This window comes from Papilio machaon, chromosome 24, assembly GCF_912999745.1.
Source record: "Papilio machaon chromosome 24, ilPapMach1.1, whole genome shotgun sequence".
In the NCBI taxonomy this organism is placed as follows: Eukaryota; Metazoa; Arthropoda; class Insecta; order Lepidoptera; family Papilionidae; genus Papilio; species Papilio machaon.
This window is the reverse complement of record NC_060009.1, coordinates 3,393,215-3,406,672: the sequence shown is the minus strand read 5'-3', so window position 1 is coordinate 3,406,672 and position 13,458 is coordinate 3,393,215. Positions and strand designations below refer to the sequence as shown.

The 13,458-nt window shown below is 33.2% G+C and overlaps 1 protein-coding gene across 1 annotated transcript; it reads left to right on the top strand.

The window, feature by feature from the left end:
• Positions 1 to 1,540: 1,540 nt before the first annotated feature.
• LOC106720505 (mpv17-like protein) lies at positions 1,541 to 2,151 on the top strand. The gene is given in 2 exon segments (XM_014515222.2): positions 1,541 to 2,052; positions 2,054 to 2,151. Coding segments are annotated over 2 exon segments (519 nt in total). The 5' UTR covers positions 1,541 to 1,560; the 3' UTR covers positions 2,081 to 2,151.
• Positions 2,152 to 13,458: the final 11,307 nt, after the last annotated feature.

Sequence of the window (13,458 nt, the reverse complement as noted above, 5' to 3'; positions counted from 1 at the left end):
CCATCTAGTGTCGAGTAGAAAAAAAGTGCCACTAGATGTGGCGCCATCTATGGTAAAAAGTTTTATTTATTTGACACATTTACGTACAAAGCATGAGTCTCCCACTGTCTAAAGTCAACACGTACGTAATAGATGGCGCTTATTGAGATTTTCAAATTTTAAATCCTTCAAAAACCGATAGATGTGCTTTTTTTTAAAGTATCATGTGAGACATTGATGTATTTTTGTAAAAATAATTAGATAATGTTAAACACACACGCACACACACACACACACACACACACACACACACACACACACACACATACATAGTACATTGTTAAAGTGGAAACTGTAAAACTTTAAATAGGCCACTAACGCTGGGAATTATTTCTATTTGGAATAATAGATCTACTGAATAACCTTTAACCATTTTAGGATTTTTATTATTTGTAAAGATTCATAAACTTACTTGACTATTACCTAGTTATGTTAATTTTTTAATTTAGTTTAGATTGAGTAATTTAAAAGTAAATTCTAACGGTTAAAAGTATAAATATCAGAGTTAATTGGTGTCCAATTGAACGATCACGTGAGCGGACCTCACGCGAGCTTCTGCAGCGTCACCTATCACAAAGCGATCGCCGAATCGACTCACCCGAGCTAAATAATCAAATAATGACTGAATTATTCGATTAATAATTGTAAGTATTCGATTGTTCTTAGCGCTTCGCAGTGGGTGGCCGATTGCACGCCTAGATTATACTAAATGGATCTCAAAATGTTTGCGTTTTAAAAATTAAAAGAATTATTTGTTCGCTCATTGTTTATATAGTTTTATATATAGTGTTAGGGGAAAGAGGTTTATAAATTAAATATCAACATCTCAGACAGGTTGACTTCATATGATGAGGTCTCATACAATAATATTTTTACTGACTATATTTTTTTTGTCAATAAAAAATATACATTCACAATTTTTTAGACGCTAAGATGGATAGATGACGTCGACCGCCATTTCAAAAATATCGGCGTTAAAAGCTGGACTCAAAAAGCCCAAAGTAGATTAGCGTGGAGAAATTTACTTGACCAGGTCCAGGCCCACTCGTAGTGCCTCAGATAAAGATGATGATATTTTTAGTGCATTTTTTATTGACTATATTTTTTGTGGTATATTTTTTGACTATATTATTTAGTGCAGTGCCTTCTATCATCGGTCGGTGTCTTACTTTAAAGCACTGACCTTTATAAATAGACGGGCTATTAAACGTAGTATTTTGTGCCTATTTTATTTTCCCCATTTTCTGACTGCTCATTTTAACTTATAATATTGATAGAATTACCTACGACGTAACATCAACAGACGCGTTTAAATTAGAACGAAACAAAAGCTGTAATTTCCAATTGCCTATCTATTTATAGAGATTAGTGCTTTAAATTAATATTACATTTTACAATAACCTTTTTTTAATCTATTTATGATTTTTTAAATTTACTATCTGTGTCTTAAATTGACAGACTTTGACAATTCAGTGATAGAGAAACAAAAATGCTTGAATATATTGGCTAGAAATAAATACAATGAGTGGTATTATAACTAAAGTATTTAGATTGCCGGTGCAATTTCCGTTAATACGTGGCATGGTGTCATACGCTATCATATGGCCCACTTGCAGCGTGGTACAAGAGTATTTAGAACATGGTACAACTTTAGAAAATGCTGACCGAAGTAGAGCAGCCAGATATGGTATATTTGGAACATTTTTCATGGCCCCAGTTTTTTATAATTGGATGAAATATACGAGTAGATTCTTTAAGAGTAAAACTCTGAGTACGGCTATAACTAGAGCTGTAATTGAACAAGTTTCATATTCTCCATTAGCTATGGCTTACTTCTTCTTCGGTATGAGTGCACTAGAAGGGAAATCTTTTAATGACTGCGTGGATGAAGTAAGAGAAAAATTCTGGCCGACGTATAAGATCGGCGCCATCTTTTGGCCGACGGCGCAAACGGTTAATTTCTATTTTGTATCTGAGAAGAATCGTATTGTGTTTGTGAGCGCTGCCAGCTTCGTTTGGACTGTTTACTTGGCACATGTGAAGTCTAGAAATAAAATTATTGAACCTGTAATTGATGAAATTGATTTGAGTGAAGAAATTAATATTCAACAACAACAAAACCAACAACGACAACAACAAGACGTTACAACTCACGCTCGAAACCCAGAGGGATAGATAGACCTTGGACTTTCATTTGGCACGGTCCTATTACACCTTTCTATTCCACATTCAATTATTTACGAGATATTATTGTCTTGTAAGATTATTAATATGTGTATTTATTTTATTTTTTACTTTTTTTAAAATCAAGTTTGGTTTATTTTTTAATTGTTTTATTATTAGACTAAGAAAAAATAAAGGTATTTATTTAATAGTATATATTAAGAATAAACAATGAAGTGAATAAATTTTTACAGGATTTTTTTGAAACGCAAATGAAAAGAAGTTATAAACGAAGAGATGCGGATGTCTTTAAGCAGCTTTTTGCCACCTTATAATATAGCAAAATCTTACATCCAAACTTACCCATTTATAATATTAATAAGATAGATCTTCCTTGTTACGAAAGAGTTGAAAGATTCTAAAGTTGAATCTTAGAATTATGCCTGTCCATCCATCCATCCATTCAGCCGCGTAACGCCCACTGATGGGCATAGGCCTCCCCAAAAGATCGCCACAATGATCGGTCCTGTGAAACCCGCATCCAGGATACTCCCGCAACCTTAACCAGATCGGTCCATCTTGCGGTAGACCTGCCCACATTGCGTCGACCTGTACTTGGCCGCCATTCCATTATGCCTGTATTAAATATGTGGTCTCTATTTTATCAAATTAAATGACAGTGATGATAATATTAATACAAGTATTACTGCAATCAAAACGCACTAATCTATCTTATATATATAAAAGAAAGTCGTGTTAATTACACTATATATAACTCAAGATCGGTCGAAGCTTAGAACTAGGAGACGGACATAGGAACTTTTTTATCTTGTGTGCATTTTTTTTATTCCGCGCGGACGAAGTCGCGGGTAAAAGCTAGTATTTAATATTTACATGTTCATCGATTCAAATAAAGTTGATTAAACCAACATCAATATTGCGAAGCGTCGACCGTTTCTAATGATAGTATTCAACATAAATTATTTAAAAAAAAGCCCTCCAGCGTTGTTCGATGCATTCTTCATAATTCTTGAATACAAAAAAATAACACACAAAGAGTTATGAGCATTAGAATTAATAATGTGAATGAATTTTTATGAGAGAATGTTTTTATTGAGGTCATTAATCACTTTTTGTCAACGAAGCGCGGGGGTCGCGGGTCATTTGTTTCTTAATAAGCTATCGTTTTCATTGACTAAACATTCACACGAAACATGTTATAAAAGTAATACTTTAAAGCACTTCAAATAGAGATTCTGTTGTTATGTTTGTTTTATTTGAGTAGTAAATTAATTAAGAAATAATAAACAATAGTTTCCGGTAGTTTTTATTAGGAATAGATAAGAATACGTCTTCCTACAGCCGCCATTTTTATATTCAGATCCAAATTGTCCCGTGAAAAAAACATATAGCGATTAATTAATGCGATAATATGTTGTAGGATTGTCTGCTACCGTCTCGAGGAGTTTGGTCACAAAAGTGCCGAAACAGGTCCTTTTTCACTTAACGATTGCGCGTTCGCATCGTTCGCTACCAAAAAATTGCTAAAAAACATCTCCTATACCTGATGCATACGCGGTATCTACATAGAGTTGTTTTAACCACTATGTAAAATTAAAAAAAAATGTTATTCCTTTAATTATCTTCTTTAAGGCGAAAGGGTAAGATTAACAAAGAGATTGCTGTATTTGTATAAAATAATGAAATAGTATTTTACTTGGTTCAAGTTCATTGACCTTTTCATGCTTCTATTCGATATACATTTTATAATTTCTCTCTGCAGCATAGTTAAATGTTGGCAACAAAATTGCGATCACAAAACAGAAAATGACACGCTTTTTTATTAACGATTAACCACTCATACTTCGAGTAATTATAGAGACATCTTATTTTTATTTTAGATTTACTACAATTACTATTACACGCAGAGTCATTTAAAAGTTACTTAAGCAGTACCTAAGTGTAGATTTCCTTAATTTATCTCTGTGTGTGGCAGTTAGTAATCCAATCTTAAATTTTATTATGTCAAGATTCACGTAACAGCTCTATATAAATACATAAATGAACTATTTCACGCTACAGGATAGGACTATATTTTGTTAAAAGATAACATTGACCAGAATCACAAGACAGTGTGCGTTTTTTTCTGTCCCCGGGACGAACAAACGTACAAAAAGACCTTTCCTCACCTGCTGTGACACATTATTTATTGTTATTTAGTAAAAAAAAAACCGGTCGATCGGTGATCTTAGTACGGGTAGCCTGAATAATGGATTCGATTTCTGACATTTTATAATTACCGTGAAATATGATTTTCCATGCTTTTTGATAATGAAAAGGATTTTTCAAGAGTTTTTGATACATCTCACACGGTATAGATCAGGGGTGGCCAATCGCTCGATCGCGACTAGTAAGTCCAGTCGATCATAGCAAGCCAGAAAATTAATATAATACGTATCACAAAACGTAGCGTAAGATCCTCAGACGCAATGTTCACATTAATATATAGGTACTTCAGTTGAAATAAAAAAAATCTTACTAATATTATCAATGCGAATGTTTAGATGGATGGTTTGAAGGCATCTCCGGAACGGCTCAACAGATCTTGATGAAAGCACAGATGTAGAACATAGTCTCTAAGAACACATAGGCTACTAATCAAGTTTTTTTTAACTCCGCGCGGACGGAGCCCCGGGCTACAGCTGGTGCGACACAATTGTGTACTGAACTATGCTGTTTAATTTAAGATTTCAAGAAGTATAATTGATGTAACGTGCAGGTTCGTCAGTAATCAGTAGATCTCTGGTCTAGTTGGTCACCTCTAGTATAGACCGTACAATGAGAAATAGTTTCACATATTTTGATTGTTTACGAACTACATCTCGTGTAAACGTAGGTTTCCATTGCAGAAATACTTGGATATATTATCAAAAGATTAGCTTTGAAAAGATCAGATATAGCAACATGTTTTTGAACAGTTTTTCCACTGTGAAAAACCCACCGTATTTTAAATTAGTTGACATGAGTCAGTAAGAGGGGCGCTGCTATCGCTGTTAATTCTATCAGATAATATGCATAGAAAACGACATAAAATAAGAAACATGACAAGACAGCTACAGTACGACAAAGACTGTGTGACACTTTTGAAAATGACAGCGTGACGTTACTGAGCCGTCATAATTTAGCCCTTGTCCCTTGTGTAGCACACTGGTTCATAGTCTTGTCGGTCTATACCTGTGCGGACAAAGATATTTTCATATCTCACTTTCTTTAAAAAAAAAACAGAGACAACATGTGTCAAAACAATTGCCATTGCAGTCAAAACCCACAGTAAAAGAGGTTTTAATGATAATATTAGTGAATAAGAGGAATATAATACGATCAAATTAAGACGGCGTAAAGACAATATCGGAATGGCTTTACCACGAAATGATAATGACAACATAAGTGTACACGGCATGGGTAATAAAAGGCCGAAATGGGCACCCGGAGGCAACAATAACGCTTGTTTTATGATCAATTTACAAAACTCAAAGTTTAAAATCCGGCTTCAGAGATGCAATTCTTAATATAAACACATGACCATTATAAAGTTTACGATATTAAGGCGACTATACACAGATTGAATTGCAAAAATAGTTTCATTTCACCTAAACTTATATGTAAATTAATAATTAATTAAGTAATTTAATAATTCGATTTAATGGTAACAACTAGGAAAGATTTTTCAAATTGTGAACAATTCACCTAGAATTATTACTAAGGCGTTGAAGTACAAGTACATATTATTTTCTATAGTTTTACTCAAGAAAAACACGAAAACTTTTTACAGTTTAGTTTTTTTTAATAGAGAGATAATAGACATCTTATGATGATAATTATCAGCGTTTTGAAGAAGACAGTAGCACGATTTCTATTGGTTCCCAGGTGGCCGAATATCAAGAACATTTTACCTCTTAAAACATAATTAAAAAACTTATCGACTATCATTTAAATCTTAACTCATTAAAAATGAACATAAAACTTTTTAAATGCAAACGTAACTTAGTTTGTATTTTAATAAAAATCATATCAACGGTACCAAAGATCTTATCTAATTGTTAAAAAAAAACAAAGTTGGTTAATAAAGCTTAAGAAATAAAAATCATGGCATTTGAGCTTCGCCTTAAGTTAAATTATAAAAATTACTCACTCTCGAAGAAAACATTTAGAAAGATCTTATTTTTTTTTAAATAAAAGTCAATACCTCAATTAGAGCTTCGTATTGACAACTCAATTCAGAAAAATACGTTTTTAATTGCTATTAAAATTGGTACCAGTAGTCTTCCGAGTTTTATGAATAAATAAAGTTAATGCCTGTAATAAAATAAGGACTTTCTCGATGTGGTTTTGCCAGAATCGTTTATTTTGTTCCCACAAGAGCATTGCCATATTAAATAACATCGTACGGAATTTCAGTATAATTTGTCTGTGTAGTTTTAATTGAAATTAATTAGAATTAATTTAAATGTAAAAAAATGCGCTCATTTCATTTAGGTTACAATTTTTAATAATTTATCTGTCCATGTATGAAATCTATAGCTTACAAAAATAAGTTTAATTTGATATAGGATTTTATTTATTTTAAGTCCACACATTTTACTACTGTGGTAAATAATAAAATGCACATTCCGAAACATCCCTGTATTTTTATTGTTCACAAAAAAACTAAGAATTTTTTTTAAATTTTCAAATAGGTAGCCGCTATCTTATGGCAATCTCGTTCTCATAACAATAAAAACTTAAACATTAATTAAGATTTACTTTTTTTTTCTGAGAGTGGGTGTTACCAGCCAGTTACCTGACAAATAACATTATTGTGTTCTGCCAAGTTATTTCAAACTATTAAAAATAAAATATCGCACCATTTTAAGCCATATTGTAATGGAAATAAGGATTAGTAATTTTATGTGAATAGTAATATTTTCTTTGGGTTCAATTATTATTTTTCATCCATACCCTTGTTTTGGGGATGACGTAGGCTATAATTAAAAATAAAAATTATTGTGATTGCTTTTGGCAAATGGCAAATTGGTTTTAATAAATCATGTTATGTAATTAATTTGAAATGGTTTTTGGACATTTACAACAAATTTCATTTTATGTTTTCAACACATTCTAATGAAAATTTGGATTAACAAAGCGTGTAAAAAATCTTTTGTAATAAAGTAAGGCAAATTAGGCGCCGCGACGTGTTCATCGAGACGAGGAAATCTTTCCTTACATCTCTTTCAAATCATCACCGATCTTTCACAACATCGTTGACAAGTGTCCAGCACATCACTACATCCGTGACGTCATTAGTGCGCGTTAATTGTCACTGTCACATGTCACCGCGCTGTCAGTCAGCAGTCAAACACGGTCATAAACGAAGACGTTTCATTTTAGGCGTGTCGTTTTTCCGTTTACGACTCTACATCCAACTTTGACCACAGAGAAACGGACTAGGCATAGAGCTAAACACCTAATAAATTCTAACATTTCTCGCGAAGGGGGCAGGGAGGTTAAATTGACAATCACAAAGATGCACATCATGCTGACATTTACGTTAAATTGTAATCTTAAAAACTTATCGTTCGCTTTTAGTTGACGAAGGGAATACGCGCTTGACGGATCCTGTCTTATAAAGTCTAATTTAAATAGCTCTACATCTAACGATTAGGTGACGACTGTTCGACTCGTTTACGAAAACTGTTTCTAATCGTTATAACTGTAATGAAAAGTAATACGGTCATAAAATTACGTTGATTCGTTTCATGATAGGAGTTAACATACAGCCATATGGTTCTTTCAACGTAACTCCTGCTATCTACCAGACAAGTTGTTTTTTATTTTTAATTTTCGAATCAGAAAGTATGGCGTTATGATAGTGTGGTATATAACCATTCAGTTGCAAGGAATCAAAGATACTTCAATTGTTAGATAACATAAGTCAAAGATACTAACACTTACTTAGTTTAATAAATTAGAATCAACTCTGGCAGGAAAGATAAAACATTTAAAACAAAAAAAAAAAACATATGTAAATTGTGTCAACATTTTGACAGAGACTTTATGCGCCCTTTCACGAAGAAGCCAAAGACAAAAGCCGTGATGTTAATGATGAACGGATCTGTATATAAAGGAAGCGATACATCTAGTAACGCTAAGTTTAGAACAAAGCGCTCTTAGTGGGGGCGCCACTCGCGCGCTTTTTGTCAAAACGGATGGATATATTTAAGCCGTTTCACTAATGCTGTTAGCGCCTTAATAGATATCGCACGTTGGGTTTACATGCATCTGAAAAAAGTATAAAAAATATTTTAAGCAGTATCTTTATCAACATGCATTTTCTTGGTGGGTTTAGATGGAAAATTTAATATTCGATTTTTACACAATTACACGAAATACTTATTTAATCGTAAAACACATCTGTTAAAGACGGATAACAAACATAACAGTCAAATGCCCTAAACTGTATCAACTAAGGAACACCCTTAGTCTAATACGAGAAACCTATGCTAAAAGACCTATATATAACCATTAAATGTGTGGGAATATGACAATAAAACTGGTTAATTTTCACTTTAGCTTTTAATTTTAAAACATCTACTTATAGTTGAATTCAATGGTAATAAGAAATTATAAAAAAAACTATCTAAACAATTTCACCAGATCACAAACTTACTATAAACAAACAAGTTTGTATCATCAATTTCAACACTAAAACGTTCCTAAATTAATCCATATACAATAATATGATATTGTCAGCCAGTGACATGTGCAAAATTTCTACAATACAATAGTAATGTGTGTTCGACTACACATAACATCATTATGTTCAAAAGTTAAGCAGAATTGTAAAATAGTATTTATTTATGACAGACAGTATGTAAACCAACCTTTATGCACTCACGCTTGTGCTCACGCTAAAAAAAAACCCACGAAATAAATCGTATTAAAACAGTGTATAAAAAGCGTCGTGTTTAAGGCCGTCGATAATTGCCCAGCCGGTGGCGGAAACCGACCGATTAGTGGCTCTTAAGAGAGCTTAATGGCTTTTGAATAATTAACACTCGGAATTGAGACGTTTGGGCGCAGGTTAATCGATTCATATGTCAATTGTAAATCGATTTTCGATTCCTAGTGTATTCGATTAGAAATTGTTTTCATAACGCCTCTATTTAATTAGATTATTTTGTGCGGTGCTATTATTAATATTTATTATTGAGTAAGTAATTAAAAGAATTAATTAAAACATTTTTGATGGAAGTTTTAACACCTTCCATGCTATAGTTTCTCGATTTAAAGTAAACTTGAAGGCGTGTTGGTAGCATTTAATGTGTTGAAATACTAATGCTGCATTGATAGAGAGATTTTGTGGCAATAATAGTATACACATTTTCCTTTTGTATAAATTTAATTAAGTTCACAGTAATATAATCTCATAATTTAAAAACTATCAGAGTGTTATCGTAAAGACAAATTCTCTACATTAAGTAGTACGCTATTGTAATCATGTAAAACTGTAATTTGCCATCTTAATTAAATCAGACCTTTATTGAAACCGCAATTACATTCCAACGAGATCTAATTTTAAAGCGTAGGTAACACCAGTTTCACATGAAGGAATAGCCTGACAGAGCAGTAAAACATTGTAGTAAAACATTCAAAACAATACAGTTCCGTCTCGCCGTGGATTATATATCGTGATACATGTATTATTGCTATCTCTCTTTTTTCTAAGAAAATAAAAGGCAATAGTGTTGTAGTGTGTGTTAAAATCATGGCAGTACTGCATTGCCTACTACTCTACATCACTGTTCTATCTTCGTGTGAAACTTAATTCGTAGCTTCCTTATTCAGGGGGTCCCTAACGAGGTTCGCTGTGCTGAGGGTGACGGAGGGTGGTCGCGAGGGGTCGCGGGGCACGAGGCAGTTAGTACAGGCTGATGTCTCAATACCTCCCAGTATGCGAGCCTATTATTTCAGTCCCACACGATGCGCTTCCAAATGGCCTTGAAATATGGAGATGGTTCTTTTTAATAAATCTTAAAAGTTCAAGTTGGTGTACTGGTAACTAAAGCTTGTGTAATATCCAACAAGAAATAGAGTACTTTAGGAGTGAAACATGCAGTACCTACTTAAGATAATGTAAACTCACCTTCTCCAAGCGAGAGAAGAGGCTCACAGCAGCTATCCAGCGGAGGTCGAAAGATCAGGAACGTATGTATCCACAGCCGACGTGGTCCATTAAACCTGGAAAATGTAAAATAATGATGCAATTATTGTGGAAAAAAGGCTATGTACTAGTGCGGCTTCCTTGTCCTACAAAATTGTTATAATAAGAATTGTAAGAAAATAAAATGTACAAAAGTCTCTGAACTACCCATGTCAGGGGATCACGGAAAAAAAACAAGAAATAGAGTGAAAGCATGTGTAATGTTGAATTAACTCACAGACAAAATCATAATAACACAAGCAAATTAAAAATTAAATTAACGACGAAAACAAAATACTATCAAAAGTACTTGACTAGCGAGCATTTGTGTTTTACTGAGGATTTCCAGTACGAAAACAGCTGTACAGAAACATATCTTTATTTCGGTTTCTTTCAAGGAGAACGAAAGGGATGACAATAAATTATTATAAGGTATTTGTATATAAGTAAAGTTTTCTTTAATTGTTTATACAGCTGTGATTTTTATTCCTATCAATGCCGTAATTAATCTTTGATATTTAAAACATTTGGAATCACAAACATACTCGTTTAATTAATATACGTTAAATTAAAGGATTGATACATTCTCTAAGCATTACAGCTTGCTATTTACAGCTCCGATATTAATTTATAACCAATTATAATCGTACAAGTCTATAATTACCGTACTTGTTTAATTGCGATCTGGTTTTGTAATTTGAAATTATTATTGCCTTTTATTGCACATATGCTTGAGGCTTTAAGATCGAGTTTTATCACTAGCGATGCTTTTGCATTGATGAAGTTGTTTTCAATTTAAATTGAAGTTGACTTATGTACATTGAACCGAGACATCACAATGCGGAAACATAACCTTAAAACATATTGTGATATTTTAATAAAATAAAAAAAAGACTTTCATAGAGTGATCATGTTTTTTACATGAATCTTTTGCACATAAACATAACTAGAAATCGCAGTTTTTGTAATTTAAAATTATCTTGTTTTATATCATGTTACACGATATGGTGAAGATATATCGGGATGTTTATTATAATGTTTCAAATTTTCTTGTATAGTTTGATTAGGTTAGTAAATTGTAATACTGTAAAGATTTAAAATATTTTATGATTCCTTTTCCATGCAATTTAACCTTCTCCTATTCGGACTTCAAAAGCGTGGTGCACCAAACTGTGCAGTTTGTGTCGCTTTTCATGCATCTATTTATGTCGAAACAACGTATTATCTTTCCATTGCTTTTTCATTCAAAACTAAACTCTACAGTAAAAGAATAAGTGCAGTTTTCCCTTCATGTCTATAATCTTCTTCAGCTTACTGCAGAATATGTTTGCAAATCTTCTCCATTTTAAACACATCTTTATTTAGTCGTGTTAAGGTTTAAATTTACATAAAATTATACAAGACTAAGGACTTTTCGTAAATAGAGTAACGATTTAGAGATTGTAAATTGAGTTCCTATTAAATCGACTTAACAATTTTGCTGTTTACAAGCAATTTAAATTGTATTTTGTTAAAGATACGGTTAAATTTCGATTGTATTGTCTCTGAAAGACGTAGGGAAGGTTAATTCGGAAACTAGCTGGTGTGAGGTAACGTGAATCGCTGGAAAGTAGCGCTATTTGCTACCGTATCGCGCACCATCGCAAACCAGGGTTATGCAACTTTCGGCACATGTATATTATTTTATTAACAGTGGTAGAGCACGCAACATCATTAGCTGATACACGAATGGCCCACTGCACCGATGAAATACCACGACCATACAGAAAGCAAGCGTGAAATGGAAGTAATTCCGCATTTTGTCAGATAAGTTTTCCTGTCCATTTCTTAAAAGGAAAGGATAACGGCAGGCGGATTTCACTGAAGTGGGGGACACATAACAAGGGGAAATATACTCTTTCTACACATCCCCTACCGCGTCCTCTGCTGATTAAAGGTAGGCAACGCATCTCCAACTACGGATGTCTATGGGCAGTAATCGCTTGGCTATTTCAGCGATTTTTTCTGGCCACTTACTCGTTTGCCACCTTGTACTATAAAAAATAATATTCGTGCACGAATTAACGTTGTGATGTTGACAAGACATAACAAGGTCCAATTAAAATCATCATTAAATAAATATTGAGGGTCATAAATAAAAAATACACACCGTCTGTCATTGACGTTTGTAATACAACGTTATAATTAAATTTATTCAGTACGAATTAAAGTGAAATCATGTTTGATATAATTTTATTACATCTTTATAACCTATAAAACATTTAACGCTAATGCGCAACCATTTTATAACAGAGATAGCTATACAGTTTCTCAATGCCGCAAAACCATAAAATATTTTGTATAATCTGTCGATAAAACGTATCGATTTAATGGAATCCGGAATTTTTATAGTGTTTTTATTTAGGTTTCAATTCACTTTACTTATGTTCTAAATTATAATTCAGGGTAGGGTATTAAAAAGGTTTACTGGCCTTCTGTGACCAAAGAACAGAAGATTTACCAGAAATTGCAAAACAAAATATTCGTAATGTTGCTGTATTCATTTAAAATCTACTGGAATGTTGGCAACCTCTGTGAAGCATATGACGTCACATCTGCCGCTTCACATCCGTCCAATCAGCGGCATTATATGTTAATAGCCTATTAGAATACGCTGCGAGACTCCTTCGCGCCGAGGCTTGCACCATTCTATCTCAAACACAATTATAACCGGCTTAACTTGACCCTCCCTGCTCCTTGTACTAAATACATTTGATAGTGTCACTGTCGTTGGTTATGAGAATGTCATCAAATTTGCTTTTGCATTTCGTTTAGTTGATAATAGCTCTTATCACAACGGGATATAGTTTATTTAGTTGTGGTATGTTTCGCACGCTGGCTTGTTAGGAGAGGAGCACATTGTTTTGTTGTGATTTCTTGTTACTTGGTTCTTTGAGTTCGTTACCTATTGACTTCGTGTTTTAGTGGGTGGGGTGGTTAAGAAAATATATAACGTTAATATTTTTAAAGGCCGCCAA